Here is a 22516-nt window from a genome sequence, read left to right as displayed (position 1 = left end):
TTGTATTTTCAAATTATTCACAATGACAGCAGGCTCCAGGAGCAAGACATTAGTAACTACAGCTTATCACTGCATATGTGGAACCAGACTTTGGCCGCGTGCTGTCAGAAGTTACTCAAATCCAGCAATATAAACATAGGTAGTTCGGAGGTAGATTTGAAAGTTAAGAGTTAGATACAACAATGTAAATATTTAAAGCCCATTTAGGTATATCTACTCTTTCAGAGTGCTTTTATCAAAGACTGTTTTCATATCTAGACTCACCCATCACCTGTGCTTTTAACATGCAACCACGTAAGTTTCCCTTTGAAACACGAGGAGCCCAGTGTGGGCCTAAGCTCTCTCCCCTCCTTCAGTGGGGATTTTACCTCTGTGTATAAATACCTGATGGGAGAGTGCAGAGACAATGGTACCAGACGCTTCTCAGTGGTGCCCAGTGACAGGAGAAGAGCCAGACAATCCAAAACATGAGCACACTCACAGAACATAACTGTGTAAGCATTTTTGTAGCCAAGGGTGGAGTAAAAATATTATTGCCATTGCTAACAACAGGCCACAGGCATCGTAACTGTGCCTATGTTCATTGCGCACAGCCCTAGTCCCAAGCTGTTAGGCTAGTTATCAACGTGTTATGAGTACCTGCTGTGTGAACTGGAGCTCAGGACCAGGTGTCTCTTGTTATAATGCACAGTTCAAGTGTGGGATAATATAATAGCAAAGGCCTTGAAAATATGCAATCTGTCTGATAAACTGATTTCAGCTAAGACCAATTGCTTTGTACCATTACTCTGTACTTACATTATACCAAATATACTCTCTTTGTACTTTCTACAATATTTCACAGCAATTACAATAAACTCCAAAGCAGTTTAAAAAATATTGATTACTCCTCAAAGGAAAAATAATGGATCTCTGTTCCACCATACCGGAAGAGGCTTCATATACTACAGATTCTTTATTATGCATTCTTCTGGATAGCTAAAAGGTTTAATCAACCAATTTTGAAAGTAATAAATAGATAATTATTATTTTAAAACAGACGATTTATTCCTGTTCTGTTTCCTATGATTTTTACCAAATGTTTGTCCACGGAAGGACAAACTCACAGCTACCTATTTTCCCTTGAAGTCTAGAATTGTAGAATAATTTCAGTTGGCAAGATTCCTGTCAGCTAGTCCAAACCCTTCCCAAAGCAAGGCCAACTAGATCAAGCTGCCCAGGTGAGTTTTGAGTTATGTCCCAGGATGGTAATCCCACAGCCTCCCTGAGCCCTTATGCCTCCAGTACTTGACCACCTCATGGCAAAAATGTTTTCCCTTATATCAAACTGGAATTTCCCATTTTTCAAATTGTATCTGTAAACTGTCATCCTATTACTATGGAATTGCATGAAAAGTCTGGCTTCACCTTCGCTCTAGTCTCTCATTATTTGAAGAAAACAGGAAGATCTCCCTTTGGCCTTCTCTTCTTGAGATTGAGCAGGTCTGTTCTCTCAGCTTTTCCTCACTCAGGACAGTGAGGACTCCACTGAAGGCCTTCCAGAAATTCAGGCAGACTCTTTTAACCACATCACACTTAGCCACATTTCCTGCTTCAAAGAACTTCAAGCTCTCTTTCATAGAAACCATCCATCAAGAACATCCACTTCGGAAGTCCATCCTTCCTTCCACTTTCTATGAATGTGCTTGTCCCACCTACAGGTTCACACTGACAAGGCAGCTCATCAGTGACCCACAGACATAACGTCAACCTTCAACACCCCTTCACACACGTTTTTGCCAAAGGATATTTTCTTTATCAGAGAAACAAATTTCTTTTCAGTCAATGTCTACATTACTCCCAACAAATAAAACAAAACTCTATAAAACATGGTACCTCCACTTACCAGGAATTTAGGAGGCAAAAGACAAGCACAGGAGTATTATATAGCCAGGGTCCACCCTCCTTCCCTCAGTCTTTCTGCTTCCCCTAATGAAGTATTGATCCTTTCCTCAGTCCTCTGTTACTCTTATTTCTAGCCCTATTTCTCAGTGTTTCTCAGAAGTAGTAAAGAAGGGAAGATGAAACAGAAGTCCTAAAAAAAATTACAAAAAGATAAGTAATTATCTAGAGATCTTCAACTGACGCAAGAAGCTCTAGATGCCATAAAAAGTAGTATCTCATAAGAAAGAAAACAAAGCAACAACAAAAAAAGAGAGAAACAGAATTCTTTACAGCACCTTTCTTCCCTCAAAGCAATAGGCCAGGCCTTTCTGTGGGCTGTGTCACACCTGGGTGTTGCCAAAGATCTGACAGAACTCGGCAGGCCAAAAAAAAATGCAAGTTCCCTACAGCTGCTGAAGGACCACCATGCTCTGCTTCTCATTCACTTGCCTCTTGCCCCTCGAGACAACTGATCTTGCTTTATTTACCTCAAGAAAGACACTGGTAACTGCATGAGATCTTTTCAAATACAGCTCTGAAGAAATACACTTGGTACAGGTCCTCTACAATTTTACTTAAACTGGTTGCTGCTCCAATATGTGGAAGGAAAGGATAAGGCATAAAAGGAGTGTCTGCATTTGCAGCATCTATATAGTGTCAAATCTTATTAGCAATGGCACCACCAAACACACCAAAATCTCTCCAGGTTTCCCAGAGCCAATCCTTACTTTTCAGAATTCCCCAGTCACCACTCTGAGAGCCACCAGGCAACACTGACTGGTATCTTCCCGTATCATTTATTTGTTGGAAAAAAATCAGACATGTTAACAACAGTAAAATAGACACTTCGTAAGCACTGCAAACAGAGCTGCAGCAGAAAGCTGAAGAGCTTTAACAGCCGATTTGATGAAAGCTAGCGTGCTTCATAAAATGAGACTGGAGACACAGAAACATCTTTGAAACAACTTATATCTAAACCATTTGATTTCCCTCATTAAATGAAAGCCACCATCTACCTGAAAAGTTTCTATGCTTTATTAATCTGAAAGAAGGAAATGAGACTTGTGTGCATTTCTGTCTGTAAGTATGCTGCTTAATAAATTCTGAACTATTTGTTTAAACCGAATCTGACTGATCTTGAATATAAAATGCCCCAATAAATTTTACAAAAGCAGGTAGTTGAATTGAAGCCAAAAAGGTCATTCAGGCACAGTATGAACCATGACCTCAGTCTCTGTTAATCTCTCTCAGCCTCTGACTGAGGCTGGAGAAAGACAGGGACACTCACATTGTGAATGCTGCTGCTTCTTCAAAAGCTTCAACTGGAGCACACCAACCTCTTGCCCAGCAGCATTTGTCTATATAGCTTACCGAGTTTCCAAAAAGTTACAAGCTCCTTCCAAATATTTTTTACAGTTACATGGCATTCAGAACATCTCTCACAAAGAGTATCTGACACTTCATGAATACGTTCAACAGCTTTTGTATAATTCAGTAAAGTTGATCAACACAGATACACTAGAAATCACTCTTCATTAGTTCTGCTTCTCATGAAGTCACTTATTTAGAGTATATTAAAGACTAAAGCATTTACTGACCACAATCTGTGAAAAGACAATGCAAAAATTAGCTGAGCTGGCTCAAAAGCAATGCCTAAGGAAATACAAAGAATTTGAGAAATCAAATGCAAAAAAATACATCATCTTTGTGCTTAGAAACTAAAGCAGAAATTAATAAGTGCCAAACAAGATGCTCTGTGCACTCTTGATTTAGTCTCTGTGTGTCAACTTTGATGAGTCACCAACTTACATGGTTATCTATTATTCTGTTTAGCTTCATTAGCCACAGAAAATAGAACTGTTTTGGAATCAAATAGGAGCTGTGTAGGTGAAGTTATTGTATCTTCGATGTGTGCAGCTCTTGCTACAGCCAATGAACTAGGTAAGGAAGTGAAGGAAGAAAGAGGATGGTCTTACAAGAGGAATTGATTAGGATGCTGCAGACTGCTATTTTCTTCCACTTCTGAGTTCCTGTAAGAGTCTGGATAATTTGAACTATTTCAAAGATGGTCCATAATGGCATATTCTCCATTTCCCAGGCATCTACCTTGCAGTCTCATGGATGAGTTTACAGTAGTGCAGTGCACAAACAATTTTAACTGCATGTACACTGACTGTAACACCGTCTTTCGGGTATGTAAAAAACCCTAAACTTAAGAAAAAGGGGAAAAGCTTGAATTAGCCCTTCCTTACTGGATAGGGTAAAGAAAAGGGCTTAGGCTAGAGTCCTGCTTTTTCCTTATTGCAAATATATAGATATACAAAATTAAGAACTTCAAGTTTCCATTCCATAAACTTTTCTTTAAGAAATCTTCTAGGTACTCCCAGCCTAGTCATTAAGCAATTTGAAGAGAAGGAGTAGGAAATCAGTAGCAGCTATGGTTTAAAACATGTAACGTTATCTGAAAAAACCTCCCCACAGGGAGCGGCACAGATACGGTATCTGCTGTCTCAAAAGCTTTTTGTATCTTGTATTTTGTATGACTCTGTGCCTGGATTAGCCATTTACAGAGCAGAGACAGGATCTTTATTTGCAAGGGGTTTACAAAGAAAAACTAGATTAAACCTTATAGAAAAAAGCCCTTGAGGAAAAGTTGTTTTTTTTAACTGGAACTTGGCTACTATGGAAGAATAAGAGGAAGCATCATATTAAAAGTGAAATTAAAACAACACAATGAATAGTTGCTCAACATGTTTTGGCATGGGTAAGAGAACAAGAGAGCACGTACTAGAGCCAAAAATCAGTAGAAGTCTGGATATGCTTGTAAAAAATATAATACAAGAGGGAACTGTCACCTCAGAACTGAGAAAACAAACTGCTGGAACACACACAGATCACAAGAAGTGTTGACAAGACAAATATAAGTGGGAATGTGGAAAAAGGAGCAGAAAACTGAGAAAGCTCAACATATAACTTGTTTCTCAACAGTGGATGTCTAGGATTCACTAAGAAGTATTTGAGAACAAAATGTAAAAAAAGATATATCTATGTAAACTAGAAAGACAAAACTTTACGTAAGTGATAAAGCAGCAAGTACTGAGAAGAGTGCTGAAAGACAAATAGTAATAAATAGCAGATGAAATACAAGAGGGAATGAAGAGTTTGAGTACGTTAATTAACACAAAAATAGTGGCCTTAAGGGGAAAAATTAATCAAGTACAACTAAGGAAAAAGGAAAGAAGAACACAGAGGAACATTGCAAGTAAGGCAGGGTTAATCTGGAAAATGGCTTAAATCCTTATTTACAATCTCCTCTCTGATTGTTTTGGATCCTCTACCTTACAAATTTTAACATCAGAATTAGTTGAAACGGTGTATTTTGCTCAAATTAAAAATGGCCCTGTAAATACATCAAGTATTATCATGCCACTAATAGTATTCTTTGTAGATCTCCAAATGCAAAACACCACTTATGCAGCCACAGAATAAAGCAGCCACCTTACTCCTCTGGTTATGTCTTACAGCTTGGTGGAAAAATCCTTAAAGTGGAAAAATACAAAGCAATACTTGGGTAAAATAAAATATTTTAACATAACCTACAGCTAATGGTTTTTTTTTTTAAAGAACATTTAGTTTTCTCAATATTTTGTAACAAATTGCTCAGAATGTTGGGGGGTATCTTCCTTATTTTTCCCCCCCCAGCTTTCAGCACTTTAGGCAATCTTTCCTTTTAAGGTTTCTCAGTGCTCCCTCTCCTCCCCTATCAGTTTAAGAAGTCTGGAAGTCTTAGTATCAGGATGTCTTTACTGTAATATGCTGACATTTTAAAGTTTAACCATAATGCTGAATTTTCTGTACAGTACCCATTTTTTTGGCATACCTGCATTCTCAGCCATAACTCCATGTCAACATAGACTGCAGTAATTGCTTTGTTGTCCTTCCCACATGAAATTTTCCTTGAAGTCCACGATAAAAACACCAAAGACTGTTATACTATGGATCAACTGCTTGATGAGAATATTAAAAAATTGGGTTACATTTTTAATTTATGCCCTGTTCAGCAGTATATTCTGGCTCTATCATTCTGCAGCACCTTAAAGCAGCCCCACGACATACTCATCAGATGAAATGAGTATACTGCTATTTTGGCTGTTGAAGCAAAGCTAAACCACTGGGATGTACACCCGTCTGCCTCTCTCTTCTGCTTCCTAAGCTCATCTATGTAGATGTGCCCCCACAGAACACATTCCTTTCTTGTAATTTTCAGAATTCGTAATTTCTTCCTTTTGCCTTATACTTTCCTGCATTTAAAGGCACAAGTTTACCTCTTCATCCTTCACTCCACTGTTACAGAAGTTTCAGTTTCCCCTTCTCCTTGAATTTTCCCTATTAATGAGATCTCATGCATGTAATTGATTTTTTTCTAGGATATTTAGTACTTTTTTGCTGTTATTACAGGCTGATAAGAACTAAAAAGAAATGCATTGAGGATTGCCCATTTTCAAAATGCCTACCACCTCACATTCTTTCCATGAGATCGAAGTCTCAAAATACCTACAGGTTAAATGCATTTGTCAAAATAGTGCAATGTCTCTCACTGTTTCTAATCAGAATGAACTGCAAGCTTTGCTCAACACAGGCAGAGAGAAACACTACTAGGGGGTGAGAAGTGCAGATGCTCTCCTTTCCCAAGAGCAGCTTGTTGCCTAGTCTTCCTTCAGAGCACTAGGAAACATTAGCCACTTAGATCACTTCTGTGTGTATTTCCCTGGAAGAAAGCTAGGGGATATTCATCTGTGCATGTTAAATCTAAATCTAAGCCCTGCAGTTTACCTCTAACTTGTGTTACATCTTCACAGCTCAGTATTAAACCTGGTCCATAGTATTGCTCTTGATTTTATAACCTACCATAATTGGAGCAAAGCCAATGCAAGTAAGCTCAACTACTAATACTGTATGCTACAATAAATACACTTTATAATCAAAACAGTGTACTATACTAAAATGCATTACATTATAGTGTACTATACTAATATTACTCTAGTACACAGTTGAAATCAATTAACTTACTTTGAGTATGTTAAAATTCTTCCTACCTTCCCCAACCTGTGATTACTTTTTCTCCCTAAAATGTATTAAACGCCTCTGTAACCACTGAGTTAAGTGCACTAAGCTGTCATTCATGCACAAAACCACTGTCAAAACTAAACCCAACTTTAATTTTATATCCCAATTAAGGAGGTAAAAGAAATAATTATGGCATTACATACATAATACGCAAAGTAGCAGTAAAAAGTAATCACTGGCCAAAGTATCAGACAACCAGAGCAATAAAGTAATATACCAAGTTAAACTAACTGACAATTGTTATAGGCCACCATGTCTTTCTCAAGACCAAACTGCTTATATCCAACAGTTATGACTCTACTCTGATAACACCTTGTGAACTGCTGAACCCAGCCACTGCCCCTTACCAGCAAACTGTTTACATCAAGGCCTCATTTGAATGCAGATATCTCAGAAACTTAGGGTAGAAGTTGGTTGTCATAGCTGAGTTAGCAGGTAAGAACCATGGGACCTACGATTAAGTCATAAATACCATATGAATGTAGTTTCACTCTTTGATCTCCATTGATGCATTTTTAATACAAAGAAATAACTGGAATGAAATGCAAGAGTGGCGAAAAGCAGGTCATGAGAAGTCTCTACAAAATTCCATGTGGGACAGAGAAAATGTATATGGAACAATTTGTTGTCTCAAAAAAAATCCCAAGGAAGTAGCCCGTGAACTACCAGAGAGCTAAATAAAGTGATTTTTCCACACAGCACATAACTGAAGTATAAACCTACTGTTACAGGCTACCATGGAAACCAGAAAAAAAAAAAAAGGTTGAAAATCAGGTATCAAACAAATCTGAGAGTGAGAACATCCTTCACTGCTATTAGACAAAAATGGTTTGTAAGTGCTTATAATGGGCCTGGGCAGGCACCTTTGCCATTTGCAACATTCTTCTGTAAGCAGCTACAAGTGGACCAGACAGACAGGACATACAGAGTGTTTAAAAATCTTTAGAGCTCAAGTGTACTCTCCCACCACAAAAAAGAAAAAACAAAAAATCTCTGTTTGACATAAGTATAAGCAACTCCAAATGTACACATCATAAATTCAACTCTAAGCCATGGATTTAGTTATAAATTGTCAAAAAATATATTCAATAGTGAGACATCATATGATATAAGGGAGAATAAGCTGTACCAGTACAACACCAATAAATCAAATTTCTGCATCAACTACAAGCCTTCACTATCTTGATGCTAGCCTCAGAAGACTGGAGTCTCCGGGGGGGGGGGGGGGGGGGTGGGGGGGGGGGGGCAGAAAATTACATTAATAACAGATCTTGAGAACAAAAAGCAAACTAACTCAGCCAGGTTATCTGCATCATTATCATTAAGATTAAGCCTTTGTAATTCAGATAAAGAATTCAAGACCATTTGAATCTCTTATGATTCCTTTGTTAATCAGGACTTAAAATTCCAATCTGTTACTGAAATATCCACAAGTGGCACCAGGAACTGACTGGCATGTATTTTCTTCTGTATATTAATGGAAAGGATTACACCTTCTGGAAGCAAATTCAGTGGTGATTGGTTGAAAAAGACAGTTCAACAGCTGCTTGGAAAATTACACATCAAAGTGCTGCCGATCCATAAACTCGATCTTCTCACAATTCAGAGCAAAAAGCCACTCTGTCACTGGTCACTTACCCAACTCGCCATATAATAAAGCAATATATGAAAACAAACATTTATCTTTCCTCTGAACCTGAAAAGAATGTGGTTTGCTGATATTGTACCAATGCTGCATACTAGGATGATATGATTTCTAGTCAGGCATAATAGTTGAATTTTATTTTTCTTCTTTCTTTAAAAGCAAATACATTAGTGTATGCGATTCTCTACTTTGAACTGCAAAAATCAGTTAAGACTTTTGTTAGGCCATAGTTTTAGAATAACCATCTCACTGCAGATCAGAAGTAACTTGTCTTCAAAGGCTCTAAAAGAATTTTAATGATTTCCACCACATTCCCCACTGATGCTTGCTTCACAAGAACTGTGAATCTTCAGCTGGGTCTAAACTGTAAGTAAAACCTTAAGACAGGAAATTCTTGTTACAAGACTTGGGGTTAAGAGTAGAAAGGTCACTAAGCAACTTGACTGGCCCACCAACTGTTGTCATTTCCATTCACCTACAGTTTCAGAATCCCAAACTGACACAGGTCACAAGATCAGAGAGGCTGATTTACAGTTGCAGTTAGGATGGCATGGCATTTAATGCCTCTTTCGGTTATCAAAAAAGTCTGAAGGGAATACTTTGAGGACTCAGCTTCATGAAACGAAACTTGTGTGAGCAATATCCTTGGAACCAAAGGAGCTCCCTACAAATACACTGTCATACACACAGCCACTTAGTACAGTATGAATTCAATGGGACACACATATGCTCTAGTTGTCAAGATTCTCTATTTCTTTCGGTTCATAACTTTGGAAAGAAAAAGAGGACTCGATAAATCCAGCTCTAACTAGAAGAAATTACTCATGTTCTTATGGGGATCCATGGAAATATACCTGACCTCACCTGGTGTGTTAAATTTTGCATTTTTTAGTCTTCTCCACCTTAAGGAAAAAACTGGCTGTCCAAAAGGCAGCTGGTGAGAACACAGGAGTAACAGCAATATTTTGTTAATCTTAAAGGATGCTCTTTTCTTGAAATGCATCTGCCTCATCTTCATCAATGAAAAAAAAAGTCACTTTGAATGGCTAATTAATTAAACTGACTTGAAGAATATAAGATGAAAATCAAAACAGGGTGCAAAAATGGTTTGAACAACAACAACTGAGTAGAAAATTGCTATGCATTTGTGTCACCACAAATTGAAATTCCATTACAACGACCTAATCCACAAAACTATTTTCTGCTAAACTATTTGGGAAAAAAGGTATTTATTTCCATCAAATATATGTATAATCTCCTGTTATAGTTCTCAATTTAATAAATATAATGCTACTCAGCAGCACTGCTAGGTCCCTCTGAAATGTTTATTGCCCTTATTATACAATCACATAATTAAAGTCACTTGCATGATATTCCATTTCTCTATATAAACCACGTGATGTACTTATTAATCAGCTGTGGTCTCCCAAAATGAAAATTTAGTCCTTCCTTTGAACAGTTGGCCATATAACATTTTCTCAACAGCTTTTATGCAGAACTGCTTTACCACATTACTTTGTTCTTATGTTTAAGAGATGCCAGTACACTGCAACAATATGGCTTTCTTTTAGAGAGAATGCAGTATCTTCCATTTTCTTGTAGATATCTTAATTAATTAATTAATTTTACTGTTATCCACATTCCTGGACTCTAAAGTATTACTCCCACCTCTGCTCCCAGAAGCAAATTAAACCTCTGTAGAACTGTTCTCTCTGGAAGAAAAACTGTCTTTAATAAAGGTTACATACTTTTGCTGGTACTTCAACAATTTTATTCCTAAATTGTTTCTAAGTCTAGGAGTGCAATCTGATCAGGTTTCAATTCTCAATTCATTAGCTTATTTCAGGATCTCCTTTTTGGAGATTTATGATAATACTTCCAAAACAATTTTTAGGACATCAGTATATTAGCTTTTTTTGTTGTTGGGGGGGGTTGGCAGGTGGAAGGACTGGTTCTGTATCTGGTTCTGCATCTGGATGACAGAGAAACTTTTGGTAAGAGGGACTCTGTAGTTAACCCATTTACAGCCCTGCATAGTTGTGTAAACAGAAGCTCAATTCAATCTCTAAAATAAAACTGCAATTTGATTGAGCTGCAGCATGTAAGTTAAAGACATTCACAACTTCCCTTAAAAATGCTTGAGAGAGAATTTTCTGTATTTCAAATGAATCTGTGCAAACTCTTAATGGCCTTGTGTTCAAATATGGACCTCCATTTCTCATACACTACACCTCCTGTGATCATTTATGTATTTAGTATCCTTTTGCTTGAGATTCCTATCCATCATTACCTGTGGTAAGAAATGATAGAAAATAAATCATTTAGTCTTTCTGAAACTTCCAGTATTCATTAACTTCTCTTTCTATACATTAATAATCCAAGCAGATAATTAATTTTTAGGTAGGTATCTTATTTCCAACACTTTTAAAGAACTTCTTGCTATTTGGTTCTACTAAATTTCAAGAACAATCAATTCATAATGCCAACAATTCTCTTGAAATCACTGTCATTTTTTGTTTATGTCTTATAAATTTCTCACCACTACCTCTTATCACAGAGCTACCTGTATTACTTTGTGGTTCAATTCATATAGTTGGCTAAATATACCTTGATCCAGAAGTCTGTGCTGGGAATAAACATGGTCAAAAGGAAATGTATTCTTAATGTAAATTAGATCTGAAGTAAAACTTGTTTTAGGGGTTTAATCCTTGAAAAATTGGGGATCTCATAATTTCTAGAGTCTAAAAAAAAAAAAGGTTATTTCAACAAACAACATTATTGGCTGTATCTATGTAGTTAAAGATTATCTACGAAAAGTTTTCATTCCCAAAAGTTGCTAAAAGTATTTCTAGGCTCTTTTCCCATTATCACAGTTTCCTAAATCACAACAACTTATATGTTATCCAGAACACTTATTTCAATATAATGAAATAAACAAATAAACAGTAGAGATTGTGGTAAATCTGACAAATTACATTACAGGTATTTCAAAAGATGATGTTATGACTTTGTAGAAGCTTACTTCCACAACAGATGGTGCCTATTAAACTCCACAGACTACTGCTGAGAGAAAAGGCTTTCTAATCAGCCAAAGGTGTTTTAACCTCATAACTCCTGAGTTCATCCCTTTACGAAATCAGGCAGTTTTGAACTGAAAAACCAGGATCCAATGCTACAGGTGGAGAGTAAAAATACCAGTTGTTCTAAGCTGAAATGTAAGCTAATGGTGCTAACTGAAAGAAGCGCGAAACTCTCCACTACTCACTTCTCAGTTGATGACAGTTATCCAAGAACTGGGTTCAGCTTTGTTGGGAGTTATCAGCTCCCTGTGTAAACAAGGGTACAGAGACTGCTGGCAAGGGAGCCCCTCCCTCAGTGTTCCTGCAAGGTCCAATAATAGTTTTGTATGACTCCCTTTTCCGCCCTTCTAGGTACCCAAAAACATTCCACCATGCTTCTTGCTTGATGCAAATAAGGAAAAGATGACAATGTGGAGATAAAGGCCATTTGCACCCGTCTTCCCTCTAACAGGTTTTACCCTAGCAGTGCCAGAAAATGTCATAACTTCCAGTTAAAAGGAGATGAAAAATTGTAAGGCTCAGCTGGTCATGGTTTAGGTTACAGATGCCCAAGGCAATATGATCAGATTAATATAAATAGGGAACGAAGTAAGCGGTAGTGGAATGTGAGCAGGATTGTAGCTGTTTAGGAGTCCACTTCTTCTATTTCCAAATTTAGATGTATCTTCTTTGAAACCCAAGCTGCTCTTTTTCTTCTATATCCAGCTACTGTTGAATGCTTGCAGATTAAGAGAATATTGGGTTTGTTTTAACCACTTTCTTTCTGCCAGAGAATAAGGCTTTTTCATTAGGATGTAGACCTTTTTAATCATCCCTGGTTTTTTCTCTTCAAAAGTAATTACTGCAGTGTGTACTAGTATTGCACTTAATAAATCTATGGCTTCCTTAATGCAAAAGGGAGAGAATTGTGATTACAGCGTAGGCTGAGAGAAATGTCATTTTTGGAATTTAATTCCTACCCTTGGTCTGGAAAAAGTCTGACTCAACCTTCAGCAGAATCCACATCTTTGGAAACACTTGAGACTTGAGGATCCTTCCTATTTCTAATCCAGTAAGAAAGTGCTAAGATCTAGTGGTATTTGATTGCTTTTCATAATTAGTTCCTGTCTTCACAGAAAGTACGATCTAAGTCATCTAAGAAAAATCCAGCAATGCATCTAAGGCATAGGTAGAGACAAACTCATGTACAGGCATAATTTGCTCACAAGTCTTAGAACAATACTGTCAAAAAAAATCAAACTAATGTTTTTTCTTATCTGCTTAGGACAGAGACGTCCCTCCTTTAACAAATTTGTATTATACAGAAAACAAACTAAGCATAAAGAGGAAATGACACAGATCTGTGTCTAGTAGACAGCAACTGTTCTGAATTATTAACACCAAGAGGTATTTATTGCTAGTCTCTTAAAAAGTTGTAGCATTAAAGCATGCTTCTCAAATAGTAACTTTGTATTCACAGGAGTATTACCATTTTCCAGATCGATATGTATGTCATTAAATGAATATAGTGGAAAACAAGCAGTAATACTTGAAAGCCTTACAAAATTTATCTCCAATAAGCAGTGCCAAAAATAATTTTACAAGCTATGAATTTACTAAGTAGTACGCAGGAGTAGAATGTAGACTTTGTTCCACGCTTACAAGGAGTGCTTTAATTTTCAGCTGAGATTTGAACATATTATACAGAACTGGCAGTGCAGAACTTGCTCTTAGACTATCATTTCAAAGGTAATTTGTCTTTCCTTACATTATACACTTGCTCTAAAATATTCTAGTATCACAAGTTCTGTCAATTAATTATTTGAAAGTTTATATTAATAAATTAGTTAATAGCTGATTTTAAGCCAGTTTATTTTTGATCTGCTGTTGTACATGAAACATGAATAGTTCAATATATTCAGGTAGTAAGTAATAAAGACAAATATGTTTGGTTTAAATTACTGTCGCTCCTGTTACCAATTCATAGGGTGAAATCTTGGACTGCAGTCAGACCTCAACACAGCAGATATTTCATTCAGATTTTGAAACCACAGATCAGTACGCCCTTCGTTCATGTCTCCTGTGCTGAAAGGTCAGCAATTTCCTGAATTTTTTTCCCCACTAGTTTTTGAAAGTAGTAGGATGCACCTTTTGGGAAAAAGATGCCATTAGTTTACAAGTGTCTACAAAATGTGATATACTACTTCAAATCTTTTTTACACTTTCAGATCTGAATCTTTTTTTAATTTTATTTTTTCAAGGCTTCCCATCTCCAGAAGGCTTAGGGAGATGCAAAGCTTAAAAGAACCAAAAAAATAACTTTGTACCTATTTTTCCCGTAGCCAAATAAACTTTGAAGAGCTAAAGAATAGAAAAAAAAATAGTAATGAAGAACGAGCACATGAGATGAAAAGTACAGATACCATTCAGCAGCAAACAGGAAGAAACAGTGAAAACCTTTTTGGTTTAAAAAGAGTACACACAATGAAAATAAAGCTTTAGCTTCAAGAATGTCAACAAATATCAACCATTTGTATTTCACAAAAAATTGATTTCGATGTAACCATATTAATTGTCGAGTGTTCGATATGAACCTTTTAACCTGACCTATCTTCATTTAAAGAACGGAATGGAACTGATGAAACATATAATGCGTGTCTGGTAATCTGATTTATCTTCCACCCAAGCCAGTTAATAATTTGCATCTTATTTTCAGTTTGAATTTTATAGGCTTTCACTTCAAGATAAACACGCTGTAAAAATGACCTCAAGAATCAGAAACAAGAATTAGAAAGTTCAGATCTGGTTTATCTACACCACACATGAAATTAAAATTAAAATTAAGTCATTTCCATCTTTCAGTCTTACCTTCCTATTTTTGAATGTGCTTAACAGCATGTTTTTAACTGCATCATATAGTTATTGGAGGTGTATTTATTTCTGTATACTATGCATACAAAATATTTTATAAATCCTTGACATTACTATGACTTAAATCATGTATGAGTAAGTATAAATTTTTTTTAATGTGTATTCGTCCTTTACTTTGTGACTTCTCCCTTATACTCGCACACTAAAGAGATTTTGTTGAAGAAACTGTGCAAAAGCATACTTTATTTCCTTAATAAAAATACAAGCCCCAATGCAATGAATAGCATTATTTTCTAATTTGTTCAAAATACTAAACATTTATGATATCAACTTCTTATTAATAAATGAATGACTGAAGAGATAAAGCCTTTTAACACATGCCAAAGTCAGCAACATTTCTCATGAAAAATTTGCAGTTCTGTATGAAACAACCATTTGCAGGAAATTATATTTATCAAGCAGTCTTCTTTCCATGCTCAATAACATCCATCTGTATAGAGCAATATTATTCCATCGATCACAAAACAAAACTGCATAGAAATAAATGATGAAAGACTAATTTCTTTTTAAACCATTACTCTACTTACAATGTTATATCCCCTATTAAAATATTATTAATAAGAGTAAATAACACTATTTCCTGGCTAATTTGCTTTCTGAAATCCTGTCCAACAGCAAAGCAAGCAGTTGCTTGTTCATTTCTGTTGCCAGACCATCCAATGGCCACTTTACAGTGGTTTTTCCTGGTTTTAGCCTTCAATGTCCTTCAGCAAAACAGAAATCTATTAGCTTGCCCTTAATTAAGGGCACAGAACATTAATAAATCAAAATGAGCATGCATCCTGCATTCAAACAAGCTAATTCATAACTCCTGTGCTTGTTGACTCAGTTTGCACCATTCAGTCACAGAATTTCTCAGAGGATCTTACTACAATAGGTAAGGAACAACTAGAGATTCAAGGCTCAAGTTGGAAGAGAGTGTCGATCCCCAAGTGCCTGATTCACAAGGAAAAATTCCACGAAGATGTCCTGCTTTAAGCATTGGGCATTAACTTCATACACAGATTCGTGCTTACTCACAACTGAAAAAACCCAACCCTAGACACCAGCAATCAAAGTTGACAGGTGGCAGTTTGAACATTTGTTCATTAACATTTGATTCCACACAAGAACCTAAAGAGAATATTTTTGAGGGGAAAAATAAGATACAAGAAACACCATATAAAAGAAATTCACCTGCTTCCTTCACCAGCTACTCCTAACAACAACTTCAGTGTGCCAAATCACAAAACTACTTAAATGGAGAGCCCCTTGCAATCCAGAGAAGGCTACAACACTGCTAAGAATTTAACAGTAAGGGAGTTTCACCAGTTTTGTTCCATCAGTAACTGCTGTCTCAGAGCTGTCTGAGAGAGAGAGGTAAGGCTAGCAGGGGAAGCAGTGCTCAAACCACTTCTGAAAATCTGCTTAATAATTTACAGGCTTGTGGCTTACCTATCAGAAAATAAATGAGAGGGAAGGAGAGGGATGGGAGAAAAGGAATGGGAATAATTTCACTATATACTTGAAAGCAGTCAAGTAGTTCTCAACTACGTGAGAGACCTTTTTCCCCTGCAAAAGAAAGCTTTTTCTCTTACATGGACTTGATGGGTTCGTTTGTCCTTCACAGCTTAAGAGGCTGTTTCAACCACTAATTGCTTCTGGTTAGGGAAAAAAAAAAAAAAAAAAAGTAATTCCACAAGCATGGCTCTGCACCTTTAAAATGTAGAAAGGTCAGAGTGCTTGTGCGGTTTTCTGTTTGTTTTATATCAATAACAGAAGGCAAAAGCAGACAGCAATGCAGATACCCAAGTCAGCAATAAATCCATGGAGCTCCAGAAATGGAAACAGCCTGGTTGTCATAGCAGCAGAGCATGATACCTGAGCTAATTACTCAGTCTGAGAGGCAGAGCTAATTAGCCCAGATGCAGCATCATACTGACACAGTTATAATCCCTCTGGGACCTGGGCACGTATATTGCTGATTAGACATTTCAGCTTGCTTGCAACTAGCTCAAAGATCTCAGAATACTATGCTGTGCTTTACATAAGTGTTCAAAAAAAGAAAAGAAAAAAAGGAAAAAAGCAAAAATACGTTCCTACAAAGAAGAAAGCAATGGAAAAGAGCTCTCAAAAAAACCCAGAAAACTCTGAACACTGATCTGCAACTCTTCTGCAAGAGAGGAGGAGGATGCCTGTATCCACAATGCTACAGACCAAACTACAACATTTGAAATGTGAATCTCAGTAGTATGGATACACTACTACCCCCAGCCAAGTGAAAGTTATTTCAAAAATCAGTTTATCATTATGACAACCTAAATTCAAAAAGTTCCCTGTTATCTAAAAATGCAAGACCCTAAATTAAGTTCCTGACAGAGAAGTAAAAAGGTAAATACAACACCACCTGCTTTACAGATTGTGAATACTGTGGAAAATAAATACCTACTACCAAGAAACCAACCTATTTTTTTCCCAAGGACTGGAAACAGCATTTATTTGCTGTTTTTCCAGGAAGAAAAAGTATTTAAAAACTAACTTTTTCATCTTTCTAAGGTACTATCCTCCCTCTAGAAGAAGCAATGCATTTTTAAAAAGTAGGAAACAAAAAGTGAATAGGTGAATTTATCAGTCCTTGTTAACCATTTTTCTGTCACAGAAATACAATGTACCATCATGGAGAAGACTACACAGGCAAACTGTGAAAGGCAGGGATTTTTGCTGGTATTCTTGAAGAAAAAAACAGCAAGATAAAGGAAAAATTCTTTAAGAAACTATTTTCACTTCTTTGTAATCAAAATCAGCAGAAGCAACAAATGTACAGATTGAACAGGCAAACTAGTGGAAAGATGGCATGAAAAGTGATTTTTAACTCCCGTGCAAATCTAGTTGTTGAACTGAGATGCTTTTGGTAGTTCAATAGGACAAACTTCTAATTTATACCAAATGATCCTTTAAAAACCCAGAAAGGTTACTGAAGTCATGCTAAAACCAAATCTCTCATGTTTTAATGGACATTACCGTATGAACCAGAACACATTCTATAGAAAGTAACTGATTAAATAGATACTCAGAAGAGTTGACAAAGGACAGACGTGCTTGAATATTTGGTTTATATTTATTCAATTTTAAGTTGCACAGATCTTTAAAGTTCACCTGAAAAATTTGTTAATTTTACAATTTTTTAATATTAATAATTTACATAACATGCCTGCTTATTCATATTTACAAGAGACCACTTCTCATTTCAGGAACATCTCTAAGCAAAGCTGGAGGATGCCAAGAGGTTCATTCAAGCGTATGCACCGCCCAAGAGAATGGGATAAATATATAAAAAATCAATGTTTCTCTAAACAGAAAGATATTTTTGTCAGGGTCAATACTGTTGCTAAATATAACAGTTTGGTGCCTAAATTATTTCTAATTTAAGACAGAAAATAGGTACACACTCTTCACCTGCTTAAAACTTTTGAAAGAAATGTTAAGCTAAGTGTATTTTACGTATATTTAGATATCAAATAATTCTAAGCACTGTTAAAATGATAGATTTATAAACCTAGCACCACTTTCAAAGCTTCCTGAGGAACCTCCTCCCAAGCTAGTTGTCCTCCTCCCTTCCAAGTTAATGATCACAAAGATAGATATATTATCAGTAAGCATTTAGATCCAATATTGGGAAAGAAGGCCGGAGAATCCGAGACAGTGTTAGTGGAGCAAACTGAAAAGAAGAAAATTAAGGAATATTAAGGAAGATAAAGCAGCCACTGACATTCATGAGGAGCTGTTATTTATCAGAAATGGAAACAAACAAGAATGTCAACAAAATCTTTAAAGGGAAATAAAAATGTCATAATAGAGCATATAATCTTCCCATGAAAAAGAAACTTGGTCTTACTCACAAAATACAGAACATCCCCAGATTTCCATACCCCATTTCCAATAAGGACAGTTTAGTATGCATTTTACCCTAAGTGGACTATCAATAAAATCCACTCTCTTCTGATAAAGTTTTTAATGATTCTAGAAAACAGGCATGTTACTGGAAATTGGAAAGAACAGAACTGTCTGCCAGGATTTTAACCCTGTTCTACAGCTGTTACTGTACCCACTGCAAAAATTCCAACACAGAAATAAATCCCCCACACTATAAACTCAGGGGATAAGTCATTTGTGCTTCCTTCCTCCTATCATTGCTGTTCAGGACCAGAAGGCTACTAAAGCACGAGACATCCCTGAGGGTACAAAGCAGAGTACTGAAAATGGATAGAAACTCACCTTTTAAAAAAAAAAAAAAAAAAAAAGTAAAAGTAAATGACATCAGCCACTTGAAGCGTTGCTGCTTCACAGCCAATAACAGAAAGCTTTTCTGGGAAGCAATTGCTTCAGCAGCATATGGTTGACAGTGGGCATTCAGCCTGCATCAGAGGTTTAAAAAATAAAAATCTTCTGAGATTATAAGACTGCTACTTTCTCTAACAAGGAGAACGAAAGGAAGTAGAAATTAGAGAGCAGCAGGGGAATGAAGATATTTATGACATGCCTCCACCAAAAGCTTGCGTCAACAAGAATAAAAACATATGACCAAGGATCCCTTTGGTTTAATGCAGCCCAAATTCTTAGAAAGAAGCTTGTGGGTTTTTTTTTTTCACATACACCTTTAGAAGAGTGTTAAAAAAAAAGCAAACAGAACACAACTACTTTCACATAAGCTGCCAAATAAATCTGAAAAATATTTTAGGGAATCTGTGTGAACAGTACAGACATTGACACAGGCCAGTGATCTAAACCCTAATAAGCTTCAGCCCTTTCACAGAATGCTTGCAGAGCTTCAGTCTTTCATGTCCTCCACAAAATAAGTTTATTTCCTTAAGCTATGAAAAAGGGTTGCTGAAGCTGCTGACGGCTCACATTTCTTTTCTCTGATGCTGTACTTGGGACTTCACCTTACACTTAAGAAGGAAGAAAAGGGACTTCTACCCAGATCATTTGATATCTAAAGGTATATTCCCGTATCAGTTACAAAATGAAGAATTTCTGAGTTGTGGGTTATTTTCAACTCTACTCAAAGCAAATTATAGGAAGCATCACGAAACAGTAAATAGCTTGGTTCTGGGTGCTACAGAGAGAGCAGAGCTCTATCATTCTCTCTTTTCAAGGCCGAGTTAACTGAAAGAAGACAACACATGAAAAATTCATTAGAAGGTACAGTGTGGCAACAGAATGCTAGAAAGACTGACTGCCACATGCCTGGTAATGGAGACTGCTTAAACAGGATATAAAAGGCAGGCCACTTGATGCTGACTTGATAAAGTGTTACAGAGGAAGAAATAAGATTGGTGCTTCATCCAGAAGAAATCTTTCTTGCTAATCAAAGTCAACTGAAGCCTGATCCCTTCCTCTTCAGATTAAAACCCCATCATTTTCCTAGAAAGAAAGAAAAAATAGCAAAGTTAGGGTATAGCTACACCTACTAATTCTTGTAATAAAAAGGGGAAGGAACAGAAAGGGGAAGTAAAGATCAGCCTACCTTGATTAACAGATCTTTTGTGTCCTTTTGCTGATGAATAGAGTGCCTCTGTGAGGATTTGTACACTTTAGGATGATGACAGGAAAGTGAGAAAAAGAAAGCGTAGGCCCTTGACAAACAAGCTTTAAATAAAATTATTCTTGAATGTAGACAATATTTCTATATAAACCATACATATGAGGAGTACCAATCCATGTGTCTCCCACATCTTTACCAGCATTTGCACTAATACACGTTTGTATGACTGTCAGATTTATTCTATACAACTTGTTTCCAACGTTCTGTACCTCGACATCCTGAACACTGGATAAAGAAGTTGATTAAATCCAGAAGTGCTATGTCCCTGTCTTGTTTATATGATTCAATCCAGTCGTCCACCACAGACTGTCAAGAAAAAAAGAATACTTATCAGAGACTCTTAAAAAGTGTTTTATTAAAGGCAAATGACTTATTCTTTTCAGAATATAATTTTATAACTGAGCATTTATTTTGTGTAATTATACATGTGTACAAATTCAGAAATCTATACACCTTCTCTCAGGGTGGAGACAGAACAAATATTGTTGGAGAACAGAACTATATGGATCGTTTTCTGGTATTATAAATGTATAAACACAAATTCAAATTGAAATTACTGTAATTCCTCAAAACTCTACTTACAGTATTTATCCAGTTTTGAAATTGTGTTGAAAAAACAAACACTGTGATTCCATTCAGAATGACCAACATATATGCCGAGAAAACTGATGAATAGAAACACTTTGGAATAAAAACTGGATTTATATTGCGTAGTGAACATCTCAGTATTTATAAAGGCCCAAGTAGTGTATCAGTCATTCAGAAACACTGTACATAGTTCAGGAAGACAGAATGCAATGAGGAGTACTTGGTAAATAAAAATAATAGACAGAAGTTGGTCTTACAGTGTTTGGGAGTCAAAAAGCCACCTGAATCACAGTATATGAAGCTGAGTCACAGTTTCAAACTGCACTCAGAACTATAAGTAGCCAGAAGATATTTTTATAATCACTGATACACAGGCATAGCACGCAGTCATTATTATGAATAATATCAGGGAGGAGGACAGAAAGCATACAGGTGTCAAAAACATTTGTCATTTGTTGTACATTAATCTCCAGGGACAGAAAATGTGCCTCAGTAGCTTGATGAGAAAGGGCACTAAATGAATTTTGCCAATCAAAATGAAAGTGCAATCACAGCATCAGAAAGAGTTAATGGCAGATATACATTAGCTGAAAGGAAATGTGGCAAAGCCTATAGCTGCTTCCCATACAGATACTTTACCCTACAGTTCTGACTACAGAAACCTATCAGAGCTGCTCAGACCCACAACTTTTAAAACTCCAGATGTAGGTAAAATGAAGCAATGAGGACAAAGCAAACAAAAGAACTATGGAAAAGTTTAAAAACTGTTCTAGAAAGCAAGAGGGTTGTGTGAGGTCCTTCTTAAGCCTGCTTCATGCTTAAGGAAGACAAGTATGGCTTCCTTTCATGTCACTAAAATACAGTATTCCAAGTTCCTCAGTTACATAAACATTGAAGGTAAGGAATTATGTATATTTAATGTAATCAAATACTATGTTTTACTTATTTTATTACTACGTTTTACTTATTTTATGAGGACAAAAAAGAAATCTTTACTGTTCCATACATGTGGCAGCATTCATTGAGAGAAGCCTGATTATGCTATCAGAACGCACCTTGCAAACGGATTATTTTATTTTGGAGAGTTCATGTTTACAATGAATTTCTATAAAATTAATTAAAAAAATCCTAAACAGACACACACACACCATCACCACCATTCCCATGCAGCCGTGCTGAAAAGGAATTAACAGAAAAGACAAAATCCAAACAATTCAACCTCTTAAAAAATTTGGCCTCTTGCTAAACTAGTAGATATAAGGATAGGATCTTGAAAAATCCCTCTGCAGTTTCTAGCTTATCCAAGTGCAAACTGCCCTGATCACCAGTGGGACCTTAGCAAATGTATAAGAAAAGGGAAGCAGCAAAACAGTTGTGTATGTACTAGAGACATACACAACTCTGAACTGAGCCAAAACACTCCATGTTTAACACAGATCCCTATACTCATTCTTAACCCAAGACAGGATGAGACTTACCAGTATTACCATGTTATTCAACAATCAGCATGAATCTCTAAACATTCAGTTTGCCAGGAAACTAAATTTTTACAGGTTTTGTCTACCAATACACACACACATGCATGCCCAGTAGGAGAAGCAATCTTAGGAAGAGGTCCATCTGTTACTTAGAAGAAATGAAAAAGAAAGTCTTGGCCTC

General features: G+C 36.4%; 1 protein-coding gene across 8 annotated transcripts in view; it reads right to left on the bottom strand.

Annotated features, from left to right (window-relative positions):
• STAG1 (stromal antigen 1) overlaps window positions 1–22516 on the bottom strand; it is a 205132-nt gene that overhangs the window by 109089 nt on the left and 73527 nt on the right. For 7 of the 8 annotated variants that reach the window (XM_041126677.1, XM_041126678.1, XM_041126675.1 and 4 more), the window contains one exon: window positions 20479–20575. In XM_041126677.1, the coding sequence (XP_040982611.1) occupies window positions 20479–20575 (97 nt within the window). Of the gene's footprint in view, window positions 1–19911; window positions 20089–20191; window positions 20257–20478; window positions 20576–22516 lie in introns of all 8 variants that reach the window. The other variant, XM_041126680.1, reaches the window with a different exon arrangement.

This window comes from Aquila chrysaetos, chromosome 10 (assembly GCF_900496995.4).
Source record: "Aquila chrysaetos chrysaetos chromosome 10, bAquChr1.4, whole genome shotgun sequence".
Lineage (NCBI taxonomy): Eukaryota > Metazoa > Chordata > Aves > Accipitriformes > Accipitridae > Aquila > Aquila chrysaetos.
Note: the sequence above shows the minus strand (reverse complement) of the source record. Positions and strands in the feature narration are given on the sequence as shown.